This window comes from Panthera leo, chromosome B3 (genome assembly GCF_018350215.1).
Source record: "Panthera leo isolate Ple1 chromosome B3, P.leo_Ple1_pat1.1, whole genome shotgun sequence".
Classification (NCBI taxonomy): Eukaryota; Metazoa; Chordata; class Mammalia; order Carnivora; family Felidae; genus Panthera; species Panthera leo.
Genome location: NC_056684.1, coordinates 106,029,400 through 106,046,012, shown reverse-complemented (window position 1 = coordinate 106,046,012; position 16,613 = coordinate 106,029,400). Strand labels below are relative to the sequence as shown.

At 40.1% G+C, this 16,613-nt stretch overlaps 1 protein-coding gene across 2 annotated transcripts in view; it reads left to right on the top strand.

Annotated features, from left to right (window-relative positions):
• Positions 1–16,613, top strand: part of RTN1 (reticulon 1) — a 225,860-nt gene that overhangs the window by 200,944 nt on the left and 8,303 nt on the right. For both annotated transcript variants that reach the window (XM_042943389.1, XM_042943390.1), the window contains one exon: positions 14,573–14,780. In XM_042943389.1, coding sequence (XP_042799323.1) covers positions 14,573–14,780 — 208 coding nt within the window. The remainder of the gene's footprint in view (positions 1–14,572; positions 14,781–16,613) is intronic.

Sequence of the window (16,613 nt, the reverse complement as noted above, 5' to 3'; positions counted from 1 at the left end):
GGCATAGCAGATTTATTTTGAAACAGTCCATATTAGCACTGGGTGTGGCCACCCTCCAGCCTCGCTTGGATTGCTTTTCAGCCATTTTTATTCAGCCTCATACTTCACACATCCATCTCCTTTGTTACATTAAGATTCTCTCCTTCACCTTGCTCAGTGTGAGATTATGAGGAGAAAGAGAGAATTTGGAAGAATGAATTATGTGTTGTAAACTCTGGTGTTTGTGAGATGAAGTGTCTTTTAATATTTAACAAATAAGGTTCTGAAGAAGGCGCTTTTGACTTAACCTGAAGGGTTGCAGCGTCCCTCAGGGGACCAAAAATACTCTGGAGCAGAAGCTGGTGTGTTTTGTTTTTTTTTTTAAACCTGGCATCTTCCCCTTGTCATTTTATATCACAGAAGGAATAGGATGGCTTTTCATCTTTAGAGCCCCTGTAGGATTTTTTTCAGTAAATTTTTTAAGCAAAGAAAAAGTAAAGACCAATCTCAGAATTAAGAACACTTTGGCTGTCTCTTATTTGTTGGTTCGGGTGGCGGTGACATAAAACAGAATTGTCGAGTTCAAATTATGTAGGTCTATTGGAAATAACAACTGTCAAAAGTAAATAAATGGGCCTAATAAATTTAAAAGCTAGGAAGTAAGAAATCTCCAGCAGTTCAGGGGCATAATTTTAGAGAATGATGCCAATGACATGAAATAGCATGTTTTATACAGAAGGCAGTTGTGAAAATTCTTGGTGACATTTCATTCTTACGCGTTAAACTCCTCTGGTTTATTTGATACACACTTAAACAACTATAGATTGACATAATATCAAGTTTAATTGAACACGAGGACATAAAAAAGTTGGCTTTTAGACTATTATGGGTTTTCTTCTATTCTGACCAAAAGTAGATGCCAAAACATGCAGATTTTCTTTTTTCTTTGTATACGATAGGAGATGCTATTTCATTACAGTCCTGTGGGTTTTCCTCACTTGACCTTCTCACTGCAGGGGTTAAAAAGGTACATGGCTGTTGATAATCAGAAAATAAGGCAAATGTCATCATTTGTCTATTGAAAACCATCATTTTCATTTTCAATATAAGGCCACTTGTGAAGATTAATGCAAGATCGTTGAAGGTCTTTTACACTCCGTGACCTTTAGTAGTTTTCGGTACCATTGATTTCCTTTTGTCAGATAGAACAAAGCCATTATCTTGAAAATTGACTGATAACTGGGCGGGTGGGTTTATAGGCATGAGAGAGGAATAGTAAGAAGTGAATTATTCCTTTTTCTTTCCACTAGGAGAACTTTGCATTTAAACTAAATCTACAATAAGATTTTTGTTTAGCATTTTCAATGCATCTTCTTAGTTCCCTCATTATCAAAAACAGTTCTTAACCCTGGCTACACATTAGTATCATCTGGGGAGCTTTTAAAAATACAAAGGATGCCCACCCCTAGGGGTTCTGATTCAATTGGGTCAAGTATCAGTATTTTTTAAAAGATCCTCAAGTGAGTTTAATACATAATCAGGGTTGAAGTCACTGGTGCGTAGTGATTCTTAGTGAGCCCAGTCCATAGACCTGCAGAGCAGGGTCGAGTATACAAATGATGAAATGGGTGTGATCCAGGAGCATCTGTGAATTACCGTTGCAGGAGGCAGTGTAACATTGTTGAGAAGGTCCTCCACAAGTATTATGGGTGAAAGTGTTGCTTATAAAAAGAAATAAAGGAAGTGAGCTTCAGGTTTTTTACATATTCTTAAACATTCCGTGGAGAAATTGCAGCCCATTGAACATTTCATGAAGACTCTACTGAAACTAATACAATTGTCATAAGAACTGCAGTACACATGCAAAAGGAACCTTATATTTACTTTATTAATATGCATGATTTCAGCTAGAGACAAGAACATTTAAGGAGACTAAAAAGTTCACATTATGCTAGGACAAAGATTTTGTAATACATATAAAATGTATACATGACTATATACATTACAGTACATTAGTACATTAATGTATACCTTACAAAGATTTTGCTTCCAATTAAAAAACATGATACAACTACCCCTATATTGGTTAATAAAACAAAGCCCACCCAACTCAGTGAAAGTAAAAGGAGAATAAAACAATCGCCTAATAAAACACCTCTGTAGATAGTAATCTTACAGATCACAACAATACTAATATTTATCGGGCACTTTTACTGAATGCTTTACTTGGATCATTGCACTTAATCCTCACAAATCCTATGATGTGTAAGTTCTATTATTGTCTCATCTTATAGGTGATGAGCTAAGGCTTCCACCAAGGCACATGGCTGGTAATGCCAGAGGAGACTAGATTCGGGCCTAGGCTATCTGACCACAGATCCCCTCGCTTCTCACTGCTCTGCCATCTGCCTCAATGGTAGATGGCTTTTTCCTCAGTGGTTTTTCTAAGAATATGAATTATGTAGGTGATGGTGATTTTGTGGGCCTAGTAACTCATCACATTTACATAGTTTTCATTTGCCGCATATCTTCTCATTTGAACTTTCAGTTTACTCTTGGACATCATGAGGCTCAAAGAGGATAAGTGATTTATCCAAGGTTTTTTGATAAGTGGTGAATTGAGTGGTGAAAAGGTGACTGCTTCAAATCCAGAACTCTTCCCGTGACAGCACTCCACCTCTTTTTCTCATGCTGAGTTATAGAGTGAACTTTCATGTACTCCTGCTGAGATATTTTCACATAGTTTCTCCCTTTACAGACAGCAAAATTTCAGTGATCTTGACCAATTTATGCTATTATGGTAATCCTCACCATCATCATCAACTCATCATCCACATTTCTCTGTAAATATTAGCTATGTCCCAGTAACTATCCTAAATGCTTGTTACATGTATGACTCCCATTTTACAGAGGAAGAAACTGAGGGTTTTGAGGCAGAGAGGGCTTGGGCTTGCCCTTGGGCTTAACTGGGTCCCAAACACAAGGCAGTCTGATTCTGAAACCTGTGCTTTTAATGACTTTACTATACTGCCTAAATCCAAATGGTACTATGGCAGGGGAATAAAGTTTGAGCAAAATCCTTCATCCATATTATTCCATTCGTGCTCTAAAGATAATTTTTTCCAGATATCATTGTACTCAACAAATTCATCTGGCAGGATGCTTGGTAATACAGTGGGGTTAATACTTGTCACCTGTTTGGGGCTCCTGCTCAACTCCCACTTGACTCTGTGTTGCAGCATTCTGTAATTAAAGCTTTCCCAGCATGTAAAATATTAATAAAGGGTGAAACACTAAAAGTGTTTCTGGTTTTTTATAAAATAAAATATTTTATGCTGGTCTGCAGTGTTCTGGGGAAATGCTATTCATGGTGGTCCATTCTGAAAGATGCTAGTTCAGAACAGCCAAGCATCCCAGAATACGCAGAAAAAAAATATCTGTTTTAGCTACAGTAATTGAAAGAAGTGCTTGTATTTTGAAAAGGGCATTTGGTAAAGATAATACATACATAAAGGCAGATCATTAGCACCTTTTATCAAATACCTTCTATTTGGGCTCAATGTCATTAGAATCCTGTACAAATATTACAACATAAGCATTACACTTGCACACTCCCTCTCTGCAGATTGTAATGAGATCCAGTGGGGAAACTGGCTTAGCTGGGGATCTGGGGATTTTTTTTTTTAATGAAAGAAAACTCATTATACAGATAATATACCAAATATGGGTAGTTACTACTCCATTGCAAAATAAAACTCTACTTTGTCACAGTGTATGATTATTTTCAAGAGAGTCTTTATAAGGGAATATTCCAAAGTTTGAGGAGAGAATGATGGCTTTATTTTTCTCTAAAAGTGATACATGCACATTATGAAAATTTCCATTTGTACAAAGAAAGGTTCAAATCAAAGCCGCAAATCACCCAAAGTCCTACCACCTACAGTTAATCAGTGTTAATATTTTGCTGAATATTGCCCAGTATCTCCATACCGTGTAACGTGAAGCTAGAGGACTGGGTTGGCAACAAAAACAGCTTTTATGAAACAAGATTATATGTGTCTCAAAAAATACTTGAAGTAATCTAATGGAAGAAACTGACACAAAACTCGGAGAATTGCTGAACTTCAGATACATGTTTCTTTACTGTATGAGCTATTCCTTCCTAAAATTAAGAAAAAGTCTATGAGATACATCAATAGATTAGGATAATTTTTTACTTTCATGTTTGGGTTTTAGACTGTACTGATGGACTCCGTGCAGTGTCTAACTTTGTTTTTAGAGGAAGACCCATCACAAGTGAGAAAAACTTGACAAAAATGGTGATCTAAATCCACATCTCCAAATCTATTATTTTTCTCAGATTTCCCTGAATTTTTTTTTTTTTTTTAATTTTTTTTTTTCAACGTTTTTTATTTATTTTTGGGACAGAGAGAGACAGAGCATGAACGGGGGAGGGGCAGAGAGAGAGGGAGACACAGAATCGGAAACAGGCTCCAGGCTCCGAGCCATCAGCCCAGAGCCTGACGCGGGGCTCGAACTCACGGACCGCGAGATCGTGACCTGGCTGAAGTCGGACGCTTAACCGACTGCGCCACCCAGGCGCCCCTCAGATTTCCCTGAATTAATATTTAGTTCATTAAAAGAACACAGGTGCTGGGTGGCTCAGTCAGTCGATTTGGGCTCAGGTCATGATCCCAAGGTCTTGGGACTGAGCCGCACATCAGGCTCTACACTGAGCACGAAGCCTGTTTAAGAGTCTCTCTCTGTCTCCCTCTGCCCGTCTCTCGCGCTTGCATGTGCTCTCTCTTTCTCTAAAATAAAATAAAATAATTAAAAAACAAAAATATTCCTGATACTCTATGAGTAAAGCATTAGGATTATGATTGCAGATTCCTAGTCCATCCTTAATGAGCAGGCCCCTTTCTTAATCATTTTTAAAAGGTTTCTCTCTTCCTCTCTCTCCCTCTCCCTCTCTCTCCCTCTTTCTCTCCCTCTGTTTCTCTCCCTCCCTCCCTATCCCTGCCTCCTTCTCTCCCACTTTCTCCTTATGTTTGAAATGATATTCTTTACTCATTTCTCTTTCATATTTAGACTAGTTAATACGTTTTGGGAACAGAATCTATGAAGTAATTGATACATTTTAAATCACCTTACAATAGAATTAAATCCTAAAATTCACTGAATCCAGCAAACAAAAGCTAACATAGGTGGATAACTCCCAGGATAACACCTTTCTTTTTGGAAATAAATGTATATCACCACAAAATTTCCCATCCTTCTCAACTTGATTTCCTAAGTTGTGTACGCATTTGGCCACGTATTAACATTTACATATTGTCACCTCTCCATTTCTTATGAAAGTACACACAACCGTTCAAAGAAACAGGATTGCCTTATAATTAAGCTCACAGTTTGAAAGTCAAGAATTAGACATTAATAATCCTTTAAAAGCCATCTTTTGTCGAGATGACAATTAATTACATTAAAACCTTGGTCATTGTAAATGTATTCCAAATTTATAGCATATATTCCAAATAAGAAATTTGCTAGAGGTTTTAGAACTTAGAAGTAGAGTTCTGTTTAAGCTATTTGTTTAGCTATATGTTTAAGCTCTATTTTTAAGTTAAATCTGAGTGAAGTTGTCTTATAATTCAAGCACTCCTTACAAGCTCTTTGCCCAAACTGATGTTAATTTTGAACAGATGAAAAGTACAAATGTAACAAGCTTTAATTTTTAGAATTTATTAACAGTTCCGCCCATTTTGCAATGAGTATGTCTCGCTTTCAAGATCAAATATAGTGGTAACAAGTATTAAGGTGGACATAATGTTTTATCGACTGGAACAGAGGTACCATGAGAGAGCATACCTTTGCCTTATCTTTTTAGTTCAAAAAACATTTTGCCATTATGGTTTTGGTCAAAAATTTTAAATATAGTCCGTGTCTATAAAGAAGCAATAGCTGTCTACCTCCATGGTTCTTTCTATTCCAATACAATGAAGGATTTTAAGATGTGGCCCAGGCAAGGGCCCAGACAATTGTGACTGATTACCACCAACCAAATGAACAGTTTTGTATTTTGATCAAGTCAGAAAGCTTAAAGAAAGGAAAAGCACATGAGGACATCCATTACTTACTACCTTGCAAATCTTTCTGTGTGCTTCCCTCAGCTACCGTGTGCCCAAAGCCTATCTTTCTCTCCATATGGTCATCTCTTCTTTTGATGCCAGTTGCCCTGTTGAGACCCCTCCAAATGAGTCCATTTGCTAAAAGATTTAGCAGGAGGATCTGGCCACACTGTCTTCAATACTGGCCCCTGCTGTTTCATTTCCTGGCCAATTCTACCCCATCCAGGTGACAACGGGCCTGAGCACCACTGTGTTCATTTCCAAGCACAGGGAGAATGTGGTCCTACTGGTTAGAAGTAGCATGGGGATTAAATGCTCTGTTCTTTTACTGTCTACACAGAATGCCAGGTGTAATGTATCTACTCATTCAAAACATCTGCTGAATTATTTAAACATCCAGAAATAATAGTATTGGCATTTTTCTCTTCACAGTCATATTGACTGCATTTAAGCAGTGAGAGGGAAGAGCCTGGAAAATGGAATCACTGCAGGTGTTTTTATCAGCAAAGGTCTCTTCCAGCAGTTTCCCTCTGGATTACCATTTAAAGTTTAAATATATGTAGGAGCCTATTTCATAGCAAAGGAAACTCATGGAGTAGTTGACTAGGAGATGTCATCTTTGAAGGTCACCGTGCATGTTTAATGTCTTGTATGACATCAGTTCCCATTATGTTTCTCTGGTTTGATGGCAAACGAGGGAAAGTTAAAGTAGGGAAAGTTACTGCTGTTTCTTTTTGTTAGCTCTTTATGGTGTGATATTTTGTTGGCCTGAAAAAGGAGGTGAAAATCAGAGAAACTGGCTGTCACTGCTTTGGACACTGGGTTGTAAAGAAGTGAGGTTTTTTGAGCCTCTAATCCTTTTCAGAAGGTGGTCAAGTATTGTAGTCAATTATTGGAAGCTTACTAAAATGTAAAGTCAACAGCATGTAATTTTTCAACAGTCCTTTCAATGAAATGCTGATACTATCTATATACAGGATTTTCTCCCTTGGCCTTTTATAAAGTAGCACTTACTTATCACATAGCAAGTGGTGCAGTGCTGCCTGAAATCTTTACTGGACCTAGATGGACTATAAATAAACACATTTAAGAATATGGTGCAATAATGCAGATAATTGTGCACAATTTATTGCCATTTCATTGTTATCCATTTATACCACATTTTGCCTTATAAATAAAATATGAGTAGCTGCACCACTGCCTTTCATTTCGTACATTTTTAATAAACTTTCTGAATACTGTACTGCTATTGGATCATATAATTGACTACACTTAAAATGGTTTCCTCAACCAAAACATTTTGGGCAGCAGCTAAGGGCTCTCTCTCTAGAAGTTTGACATAGCATTTTATTTCCATTTAGCTATTAACTCAAACCTTGGATCACTTCTATTTTTTCTTTTCTGTTCTTGATTGGATTATGGAAATTAAGGATAGCTCTGATTTCTGCATTCGAAATCAGGAATCTTCAAATCTGCCAAATTTGCCAGTTCACCCTTGACTGAATTAGTTCTAGGTGAGCCCCAGGCAAGCTGCAGTGGGTTCTCCCACATGTGGTTTGGGGACTAAGATGAGATCACCAAGCCCAGTCCATTTATCAATTGATAGGATGTACTGATCTCTCATTTCAAAGCCAATGCATTGCTCCTTGGTTTTTAGCAAAGTAACTTTGGTTTTTGCAATTGACAAAGCAATACAGTAATTTACCAAAGACTATGGGGGTTAATTTGTTGCAGTTATAGAGTTACTTATATTTTTTTTACTTTGGTTTTATCGAAAGTTTATTCAAATACCCATTTTTTCTGGATCAGCTGCTATAACCTTCCTACACAAGTTTACATCACTCTGAGCAGAATTAAAATGTGAAAAATCATCATTTACACAGCAGATTGGAACACAGAAATTCTCTTCTCTGATCACACTTCACCACTTCCTACCCTTCCTACTGAATCATCATGGGCCATTTGCTGTCACTCTGACCACACACAGCCATTGCCATTCCCCCAGCGCATCAGTTTCCAACAGTCTTGGCTGCTTGTCATTCACTAGAGATCCTTGACTTTAGCCAAACCCTCTTTACTTTCTGGCAGTCCTTTTATTGATTCCTTTCTGAATTTAGACTGTATTTTTCTAGATCAGCACTGTCCGATACAAATATAATGTGAGTCATTACTTAGAAATTTTCTAGTAGCTTCTTTATTAAAAAGTAAAAAGAGGGGCACCTGGGTGGCTCAGTCGGTTAAGCATTCGATTCTTGATTTCAGCTCAGGTCATGATCTCATGGTTCATGAGTTTGAAACCCGTGTCAGTCTCTGTGCTGACAGTGTGGAGCCTGCTTGGGATTTTCTCTCTCCTCTCTCTGCCCCTTCCACTTTCTCTCTCTCTCAAAATAAATAAAATTAATAATAGTAATAATAAAGTAAAAAAGAAACAGATAAAGTTAATTTTGATAATATATTTAATCCAACATATCCAGAGTACTAGTCTTTCAACAACAAAATCAATATAAAAAGTATTATATGTATAATCTACATCCTTGTTTTGGATTAAGTCTGAAATCCGATAGGTAGTTTACAGCACGTCTCATTTGGGACTAGTCACATTTAAGGTGCTCAGTAGCCACATGTGGCTCATCACTACTGTATTAAACAAGGCAGGTTTGGACTTTTCCTAAATTCTTCAAGCCCCATCCTTATCCTCCTCCGTCTCAAGAAGACCTCATAACTCATTTTCCAGGATTTGAGTAAATCTACCTCAAGCCACTTTACGTCACTCTATGTTGTTCCCTTCCCACCTCAACACATATCTGTAGCCACACCCATACATTCCCAAAATGTCTCTCCCTCTTTGCCCATTCTTTTCATTCTTCTCCCTTCTTTGAAAACAAAGAACTATGGCTAATCCCATCCTTTTGCCCCTTCTCTGAGACTTTGCTCAGCCAAATCTCCCCTCTTTCCAGGATCCTCACTCCTCCCTTTCTATTAATATCCCCAGGCTTTGCTCAACCTAAAGGTTTGCTTTTGCTGCTACTTGCCCAAACTACCATTGTATTTGCCATCTTCTTCATTACTTTGAACTTCCCACCATTTATCCAACCCTTTACAATATGGCTTCCATCCTCACTACTGCTGATACTCCCTGCCAAGTTATGAGTGACCTTCCAGTCTCCAAATCCAGGGTCCTTTCTCGGTTATCATTTCCCTTGTTAGGTCATCAGCACCCCTCACTGTAGTCTACCCTTTTGTCCTGGGAAGTTTCCTTCTTCTTGACTGCCATAACCTACACTGTTGGGGTACCCATTCTGACACTCAGACAGGACTCCTTTGATATGCTCCATTTATTTCTTTGAATCTTAAATTATGGTTTCATTCTCAGTTGCATTTCTTAGTCTCTCCTGTCATGGGGGCTTCCTCCACTCTCATGGCCTCAATCGTGCTTTCTACTCATATTCAGCCCTCCTTACTAAATTTCAGTCTTGCGTTTCCAGTTTCCTACTGTGCATATTCATCTCAATATCATTGGAATATGATATTACTGACAATTTAACTCAGGGCTTCTGTGACAAAGCCTATAGAAAACCCAAATTATTTGGTTTTTAAGCTTTATGAAATTTAGGAAGTATTGTAACTGTCAGCTTCATCTCACCTGTGATCCCTATCCCATCTCTGCCCTAGACTGTGTCAAAATGCCCTTTTTGATGTCATCGTGTTAGAACCTGGAGGTTTAAAAGCAAGTGTCCACTTTATCCCAAACCAGCTCCCACTCCGATTTCCTGTTTTTGTCAGTGATATTAATCACTCAGTCACCCAGCTTTGAAATGTTGCCTTCACCCTTAATTAGCTCTTCCTCCTTTCTCCCACAGCTAATTAGTCACCCTTCTTGTTGACTAATCCTTCATAATATTTCCCTTTATCCACTCCATCTCCTTAACAAATTGTTCACTACATTCACAAACCATCCCACGTCCTCTTTCATCAATTCCAGCACCGTCCCTTCCTTGAACTCAACTTTTGCCACTTCCAACAGCACAAAATGTATTGGTACTGATTCAGCATTTTGTAAATGAGCATCAGTCTTCCCAGCTAGATCTTAAGTCCCTTAAAAGCAGGAACGGAATTGTATGACCTCTTCGTTCTTGGTTTCACTAGATGAATAGATGGCCAATAACTATTTACTGTTGATAATGACATGTTGTCACCTAAAAGTTTTTTTTCACATTCAATATCTAGCCCTGGAAGCAGATTTAAATAAATCAGGTTGCTCAAATTAATTTTGCATACTTTGGGGAATGTTTAACCTATAACCATATAATGCGAGAGAGGCAACTGTTTTCTTCTGGAAAAAGCATCAAACTTAGGGTTTGAACTCATTAACTAGTCAGTACACAAGTTTCTTAACTTTTAGCTTCTTTATCTGTTATACGTAGACCTATCCAGCAGAGTTGACTGTGAGGTGTAAATGAGATAGTATCAGAGGATGCTTTGAACATTTCAGAATCTACGCAAATAGCTTATGGTATCAGAAAAGCACTCAGAATAAACATCCCATTGATGTTGTAAGATGAATCTTTTGCTAACCTCCTAATTAGAAACCTCTAGCAATCTTTTTGTTTTATTTTTATTTTTTATTTTTTTGAGAGAGAGAGAGAGAGAGAGAGAGTAGGGGGAGAAGCAGAGAGAGAGGGAGATACAGAATCCAAAGCAGGCTCCAGGCTCTGAGCTGTCAGCACAGAGCCCGACACGGGCCTTGAACCCATGAACCATGAGATCATGACCTAAGCCAAAGTCGGACGCTCAACCGACTGAGCCACCCAGATACCCCAGAAATCTCCAACAATCTTAACACGTTGATGGAAAGACCTGCTGTGTAATGACTACACCAAACTAATTTAGTTGATAGTTCACACTCTCTGCCCATAGTTTCTTCACATAAAGCCCTTACCTGGTGCCTGCCATTCTTGGCTATTTACACAGGTATCCAGAGACTGAGAAGGTTTTTCTAGAAGGGTACACCATTTTTAACAAGTGTTAAGTGACTTATCAAGTGGGGGTTCACTTGATAATACCAAACTTTATATTTTCTTTGCCTGAAAGTTTCTCGCAGGGTCTCCCATGCCACTTCACATCATCTCAGAGGTAGGTAAGCCCACCTTCTCTAGTACTAAGGAGTGCCCCCTTTAGCACAAATCATTCTGTCTTATAATGTATTTGTTTCTAAACGTGTCTGCCATGTGAATCTAGGGGTGTCATGAAATAGAAGATTACAACTTATTTGTGGGTGGGTTTTCTTTCTTTCTTTCTTTTTTTTTTTTTTTTAACAATTTATTGATTTTTATATCCCTGGGACTTAGCACAAAGCCTGGCACTTAAAATAAAGTTCTTACTCAATAAACACTGAATAAATGAATAAAACGTAAAAGAGGCAACCCTGCAGATAATGGTGATGTTTTAGTCTTTTTGTTCTCCTTCCCTCCCCCCACCTCCCCAACAGAATAAATGCTAGGAGGCTTCAGTTCCCTAGGGACCTTTAGCCCTGCTGGCCTGGACTTCCCTCAATGTGTTAGTCCAGATCCATTCAGCAACAGGGGGGTGCTAGGCTTCTGGGAACATCCTTTCTCCCACTTCTATCACCTGCCCTCAGAGGCCCAGGGGTTTCTTGTTGTCATGTCTTCCAAAAGATCGGTCCCTCTTCTCTGTCTGAAAAGGAGTATTACTTTGGTGCTCTTGTCTCAACAAACTTGTCTAAAACAAAACACAATTGGTAAACTCATTTGAATTTTGTTGTTAACGGTGAGCTCATCTTCAGTGTATTATCCCCTTCTTTAAAAAAAAAAAAAGATAAAAAGTATTAACCCAAAGCAGTGAATTTCTAATAGTAGAATGTCAGTCCATGTGACTGGTGCTTGGGCCTGGGAGAAGAGAGGGGCTTTAGAGCAGCAGTGCTTTTCCTTTGCCCCTGGAAACCTACTTGTAGAACCAGCCCCACTCAAGAGAAGAAAAATCTTTTGTTTCACACCAAAACACGCTTGTGATTCTCTCCTCTACTTCCTACATCACAAAAGTGTTGTAAGAACAAATTCTTGCCCAACAAAATGGCAGACTACTCTAATCTTGTGTGTTAATGTCATTGGTGGACCAGGTCATGGTGGATATGGAGTCGGTGGAGATGGATGACAGATCAGCTCAAAAGGAAGTTCTCTCGGGGCGCCTGGGTGGCTGAGTCGGTTAAGCATCCAACTCTTGATTTTGGCTCAGGTCATGATCTCACGGTTTATGAGATCGAGCCCCACATCGAGCTCTGCAATGTGGAGCCTGTCTGGGATTCTCTATCTCTCCCTCTCTTTCTGTCCCTCCCCCCCCCCCACCCCCATCAAAATAAATAAACTTTTAAAAAAGTAAATTCTCCTCCAGCTTCACACTGCTGAGGTATCCTCAGCCTGTTATAAAAGAGCCCCCACCCCACCCCTTAAGTCCTTGATTTCCTCTCCAGCCAGCCTGAGGTAAAACTGTTGCGGAGGGTTAAAACTTGGCTCCGCAACACTCCTTATATCCCCTCTAGAACGTCAGAGAGTTGTCACAGGCTATGTGACCTTTTCAGTACTGTTCCTTCAGCTAGCTGCATACCTGTGTATGATGGGAGCAGCTCCTGCTCTCTTCAACCTGGTCACTTCCATTTTCCTCTGAGCAAATGACTGATATCTAATCCTTTAGTAAACCAGCTGCCTTTGGGTATACCGCACATGAAGCTGGCGGTATAAGCAACTGCCATTTTCATTCGGGTGTGAGATGGGGATTTTGTGTCTCATTTTCTCTTTCTGAAAATGTATTCATGTAACATTCGATAAAAACCATTTGTTGCAACAACATGGATGGACCTTGAGGCCATTATGCTAAGTGAAATACGTCAGACAGAGAAAGACAAATATGATTTAATCTCATTTATATGTGGAATCTAAAATAGCCTAACTTGTAGAAACAGTAGAATGGTGGTTACCAGGGTTAGGGGGTCGGGGGACTGGAGAGATGTTGTTGATTGGTGGGTACAAACTCACAACTAGAAGGTAAGTAAATTCTGGAGATCTAACGCACAGCATAGTGATTGTAGCCAACAATACTGTATTATAAACGTCAAAATTGATGAGAGACTAGATCCTAAATGTTCTCACCACAAAAGAAATGATAATTATGTGCCATAATAGAGGTGTTTAATGTTCTGGTTGCAATCTTATTCTAATATTTAAATGTATCCAATCAACATGTTGTACACCTTAAACTTATGCCATGTTATTTGTCAATTATATCTCAATGTATTTATTTAGAAAAAATTTCTTAATGTTTATTTTTGAGAGAGAGAGAGAGAGAGAGAGAGAGCTTGAGCAGAGAAGGGGCAGAGAGAGGAAGACACAGAATCTGAAGCAGGCTCCAGGCTCTAAGCTGTCAGCACAGAGCCCGATGTGGGGCTTGAACTCACAAACCTCAAGATCAGGACCTGAGCTGAAGTCGGATGTTCAACTGACCGAGCCACCCAGGCGTCCCAATTGTATCTCAATTCAAAAAAACATTTGTAACTTGCCTAATTGGAGAATAAATTTGCATGCATTCTCCAGCAAGGCTTCTTTGTTTTTTCATAATCTGGTGACCGGAATATGGAAAATATTTACATTTTGTACCATATTTGAAGCACTGTGGCTTTGTTCTTTTGAACTCAGTTTTTTGTTTGTAAGCGAAAGAGGGAAATAACTGAGTGAGAGATGTGATCTAGATTTTTACAGCTGTATTCCGTATTTTTAAATCATATAATAGGAGTGAATAAATTATGTTGTACAAAATGGTTTAATCCAAGTGTCAGCTTCAGGGATTCTTGAGATAGCTACTAACTTTTCAGTTTTGCTGGCTTTGGTGGCAGGCCGTGTCTTTACTCAGAAAACTTTGCCATTGGCTGGGGTCTCTGGACCTGTCGCCATGCTTCTGAAGGTACCACTTCTCTGAAACCTCCCTTTTCATTGTTCCTGCCCTTTCTGAGCAGCAGGAACAGTCACATGTCTGCTGTGCACATCTCCAGGCCACCATTAAGACATAACCTTGTCAGCAGGGTATCAAGATGCATGCAGTCAGTACCTTCCAGAGAGGCGGAGCAGGTACTTTAGAGTCCTCTGTACTTTGAGGTTTGTTTCAGAGTCACAGATGGTGTGGCCCCACGAGATGCACTCATAGAGGTATGGTCGCTGGAGACTCACCAGCCTTTTCTTACGTGCAATTTATAAACTGTCCTCAGGGACGGAAAAGAGTCTTCCAAAGCAAAACACAATGGCAGCCAGTGCCCTGGCCAAAGCCCTGTGTCTGCTCGCTGGTGTTTGGGAATCCTGAGTCGAGGTGAGGACCTGCGGCCACCACGGCTCCGCGGAATGAGTCCTGCGGCAGTTCTGCCAGTGCTAAGTGTGTGTGTGGCTTTGGTCTCCTCCCCACAGCTATTGACCTGCTCTACTGGCGGGACATCAAGCAGACTGGGATCGTGTTCGGGAGCTTCCTGCTACTGCTCTTCTCCCTGACCCAGTTCAGCGTTGTGAGTGTCGTGGCCTACCTGGCTCTTGCCGCGCTCTCAGCCACCATCAGTTTCCGCATCTACAAGTCTGTGTTACAAGCGGTGCAGAAAACCGACGAGGGCCACCCTTTCAAGTGAGTACCCCAGCTGGGCCAGTCCTTGCCCAGTCTCTCACGGGGCTCCTTCCCTCTGACTCTGTTTCAGCTCCTGGGCATTTGGGTGATAAGTCTCTGGGACCTGACAGATGTCTCCGAGTCTCTTTAATGCCCTGGCTTCTAATAGCTAATATTTCTGGTGAATTTCTAAGGCAAACTCAGTTATCCCTATTGTAACACTTACTTGCTGTATTGAGCTTTTATATTTAATTATTACTAATGAATTAAGATGCATATTTAATATAAATTTATAGAGCATACACATATTTCATATTTTATATTTAATTATTACTAATAGTGATCATAATCCATTATATGTGCACAATGTTTTATAATTTAAGGAGTAAGCAACAATTAATCCTCCCTACCCTGTGAAGAAGGCAGAGCAGTGTAATTAATCTCTACGTACAGGTGGGAAAACTGAGGTTCTAAGACGTAAAGTGACTTGCCCAAGGTCATATGGCCAGTAAATAGCACAGAGTCAGGGCTAGGGCGTTTGGATTTTTATTTCTACGGTCTCTGGAAGCTTCATACCAAAGGGCCAACTTTCTGAGGGGTACAAGTTCATGAATAGTCTTATAACGTGCCCTCCTCTGCATTTTTATACTAGGGAAATCTGACTAGAATGAACATTAAAGAGGAGGAGTTGTTTTTAAAGCCATGTACTAAGGATGAATGAAACAGGGCAGAGGGAGGCAATAGTCCTGCCAGCTGCATGCCACCCAACTCCACCCCAATCTGTCTCCTTGACTCTGGCTTGTGAGCCCGGGGGATTTCAGCACTGACTGTCAGAGTCACCCCCTCCCCTGCTGTTGGCCCCGGAGTGCAAGCTGTACTATAGGTGTCCTCAGTTCCTGTAACGGAGCGGACAGTTCTGAGTCCTGGATGAGCCTTGTAGATGCTGCTGCAGGTGGCTTCTGGGCCAGACCCAGTAAATCCTCCCTGGCTCACCCACACCAGTAAGCTGAATGAAGACCTTAGGGCACCGGGCCCTTAAAAGGTGAAAAGATGCCTGTGTTTTGGGGACAGAAGGGAAAAGGCTGCACATCCAACCTCCCTTCCCAGCCTCTGGTTCCTGGCCTTGGTGTCAGTTACAGTCTGAGCACTCTTGCCCTTGGGATGTATTGGGCTTTCTTCTTTTTTTAAAAAAAAAAAATTTTTTTAACGTTTATTTATTTTTGAGACAGAGAGAGACAGAGCATGAACGGGGGAGGGTCAGAGAGAGGGAGACACAGAATCCGAAACAGGCTCCGGGCTCTGAGCTGTCAGCACAGAGCCCGACGCGGGGCTCGAACTCGCGGACCGCGAGATCGTGACCTGAGCCGAAGTCGGCTGCCTAACCGACTGAGCCACCCAGGCGCCCCGTATTGGGCTTTCTTCTAATGCAGTTAATGGGTCTTCTGGGCTATAACTTGTCTCTACAAATCCCTGTCCCAAAGGGGGGAAAGCGTAGAAGTGCAGTGTCTTCACATCAGGGTTATACCATGCCTATCAGCCTGTGACCAGAGTTCACATCTTCAGAGTCCTGCTCTGCCTCAGCCTCTGCCCTCAGCCATCCAAGAAAGGCTAGTTTCTTTCACATTCTTGGCCCCCCAAGACTGTCATGTTCAATTAGTTCAACTAATTTTTCTTCCTTTAGGAAAGAGATTAAAAAAAAAAAACAAAAACAAAACAAAACTTCCCTGTGGTTGAGTTGTTTTTATCAGTAAATAGAATACCTGACTAGGAGCACATTTTGGGATCAAAGCTTAACTAGAAAAATCAGTATTTTTCTGTATTTTTTCCTAAAGAGTAGGAAAGCCATAAGATTTC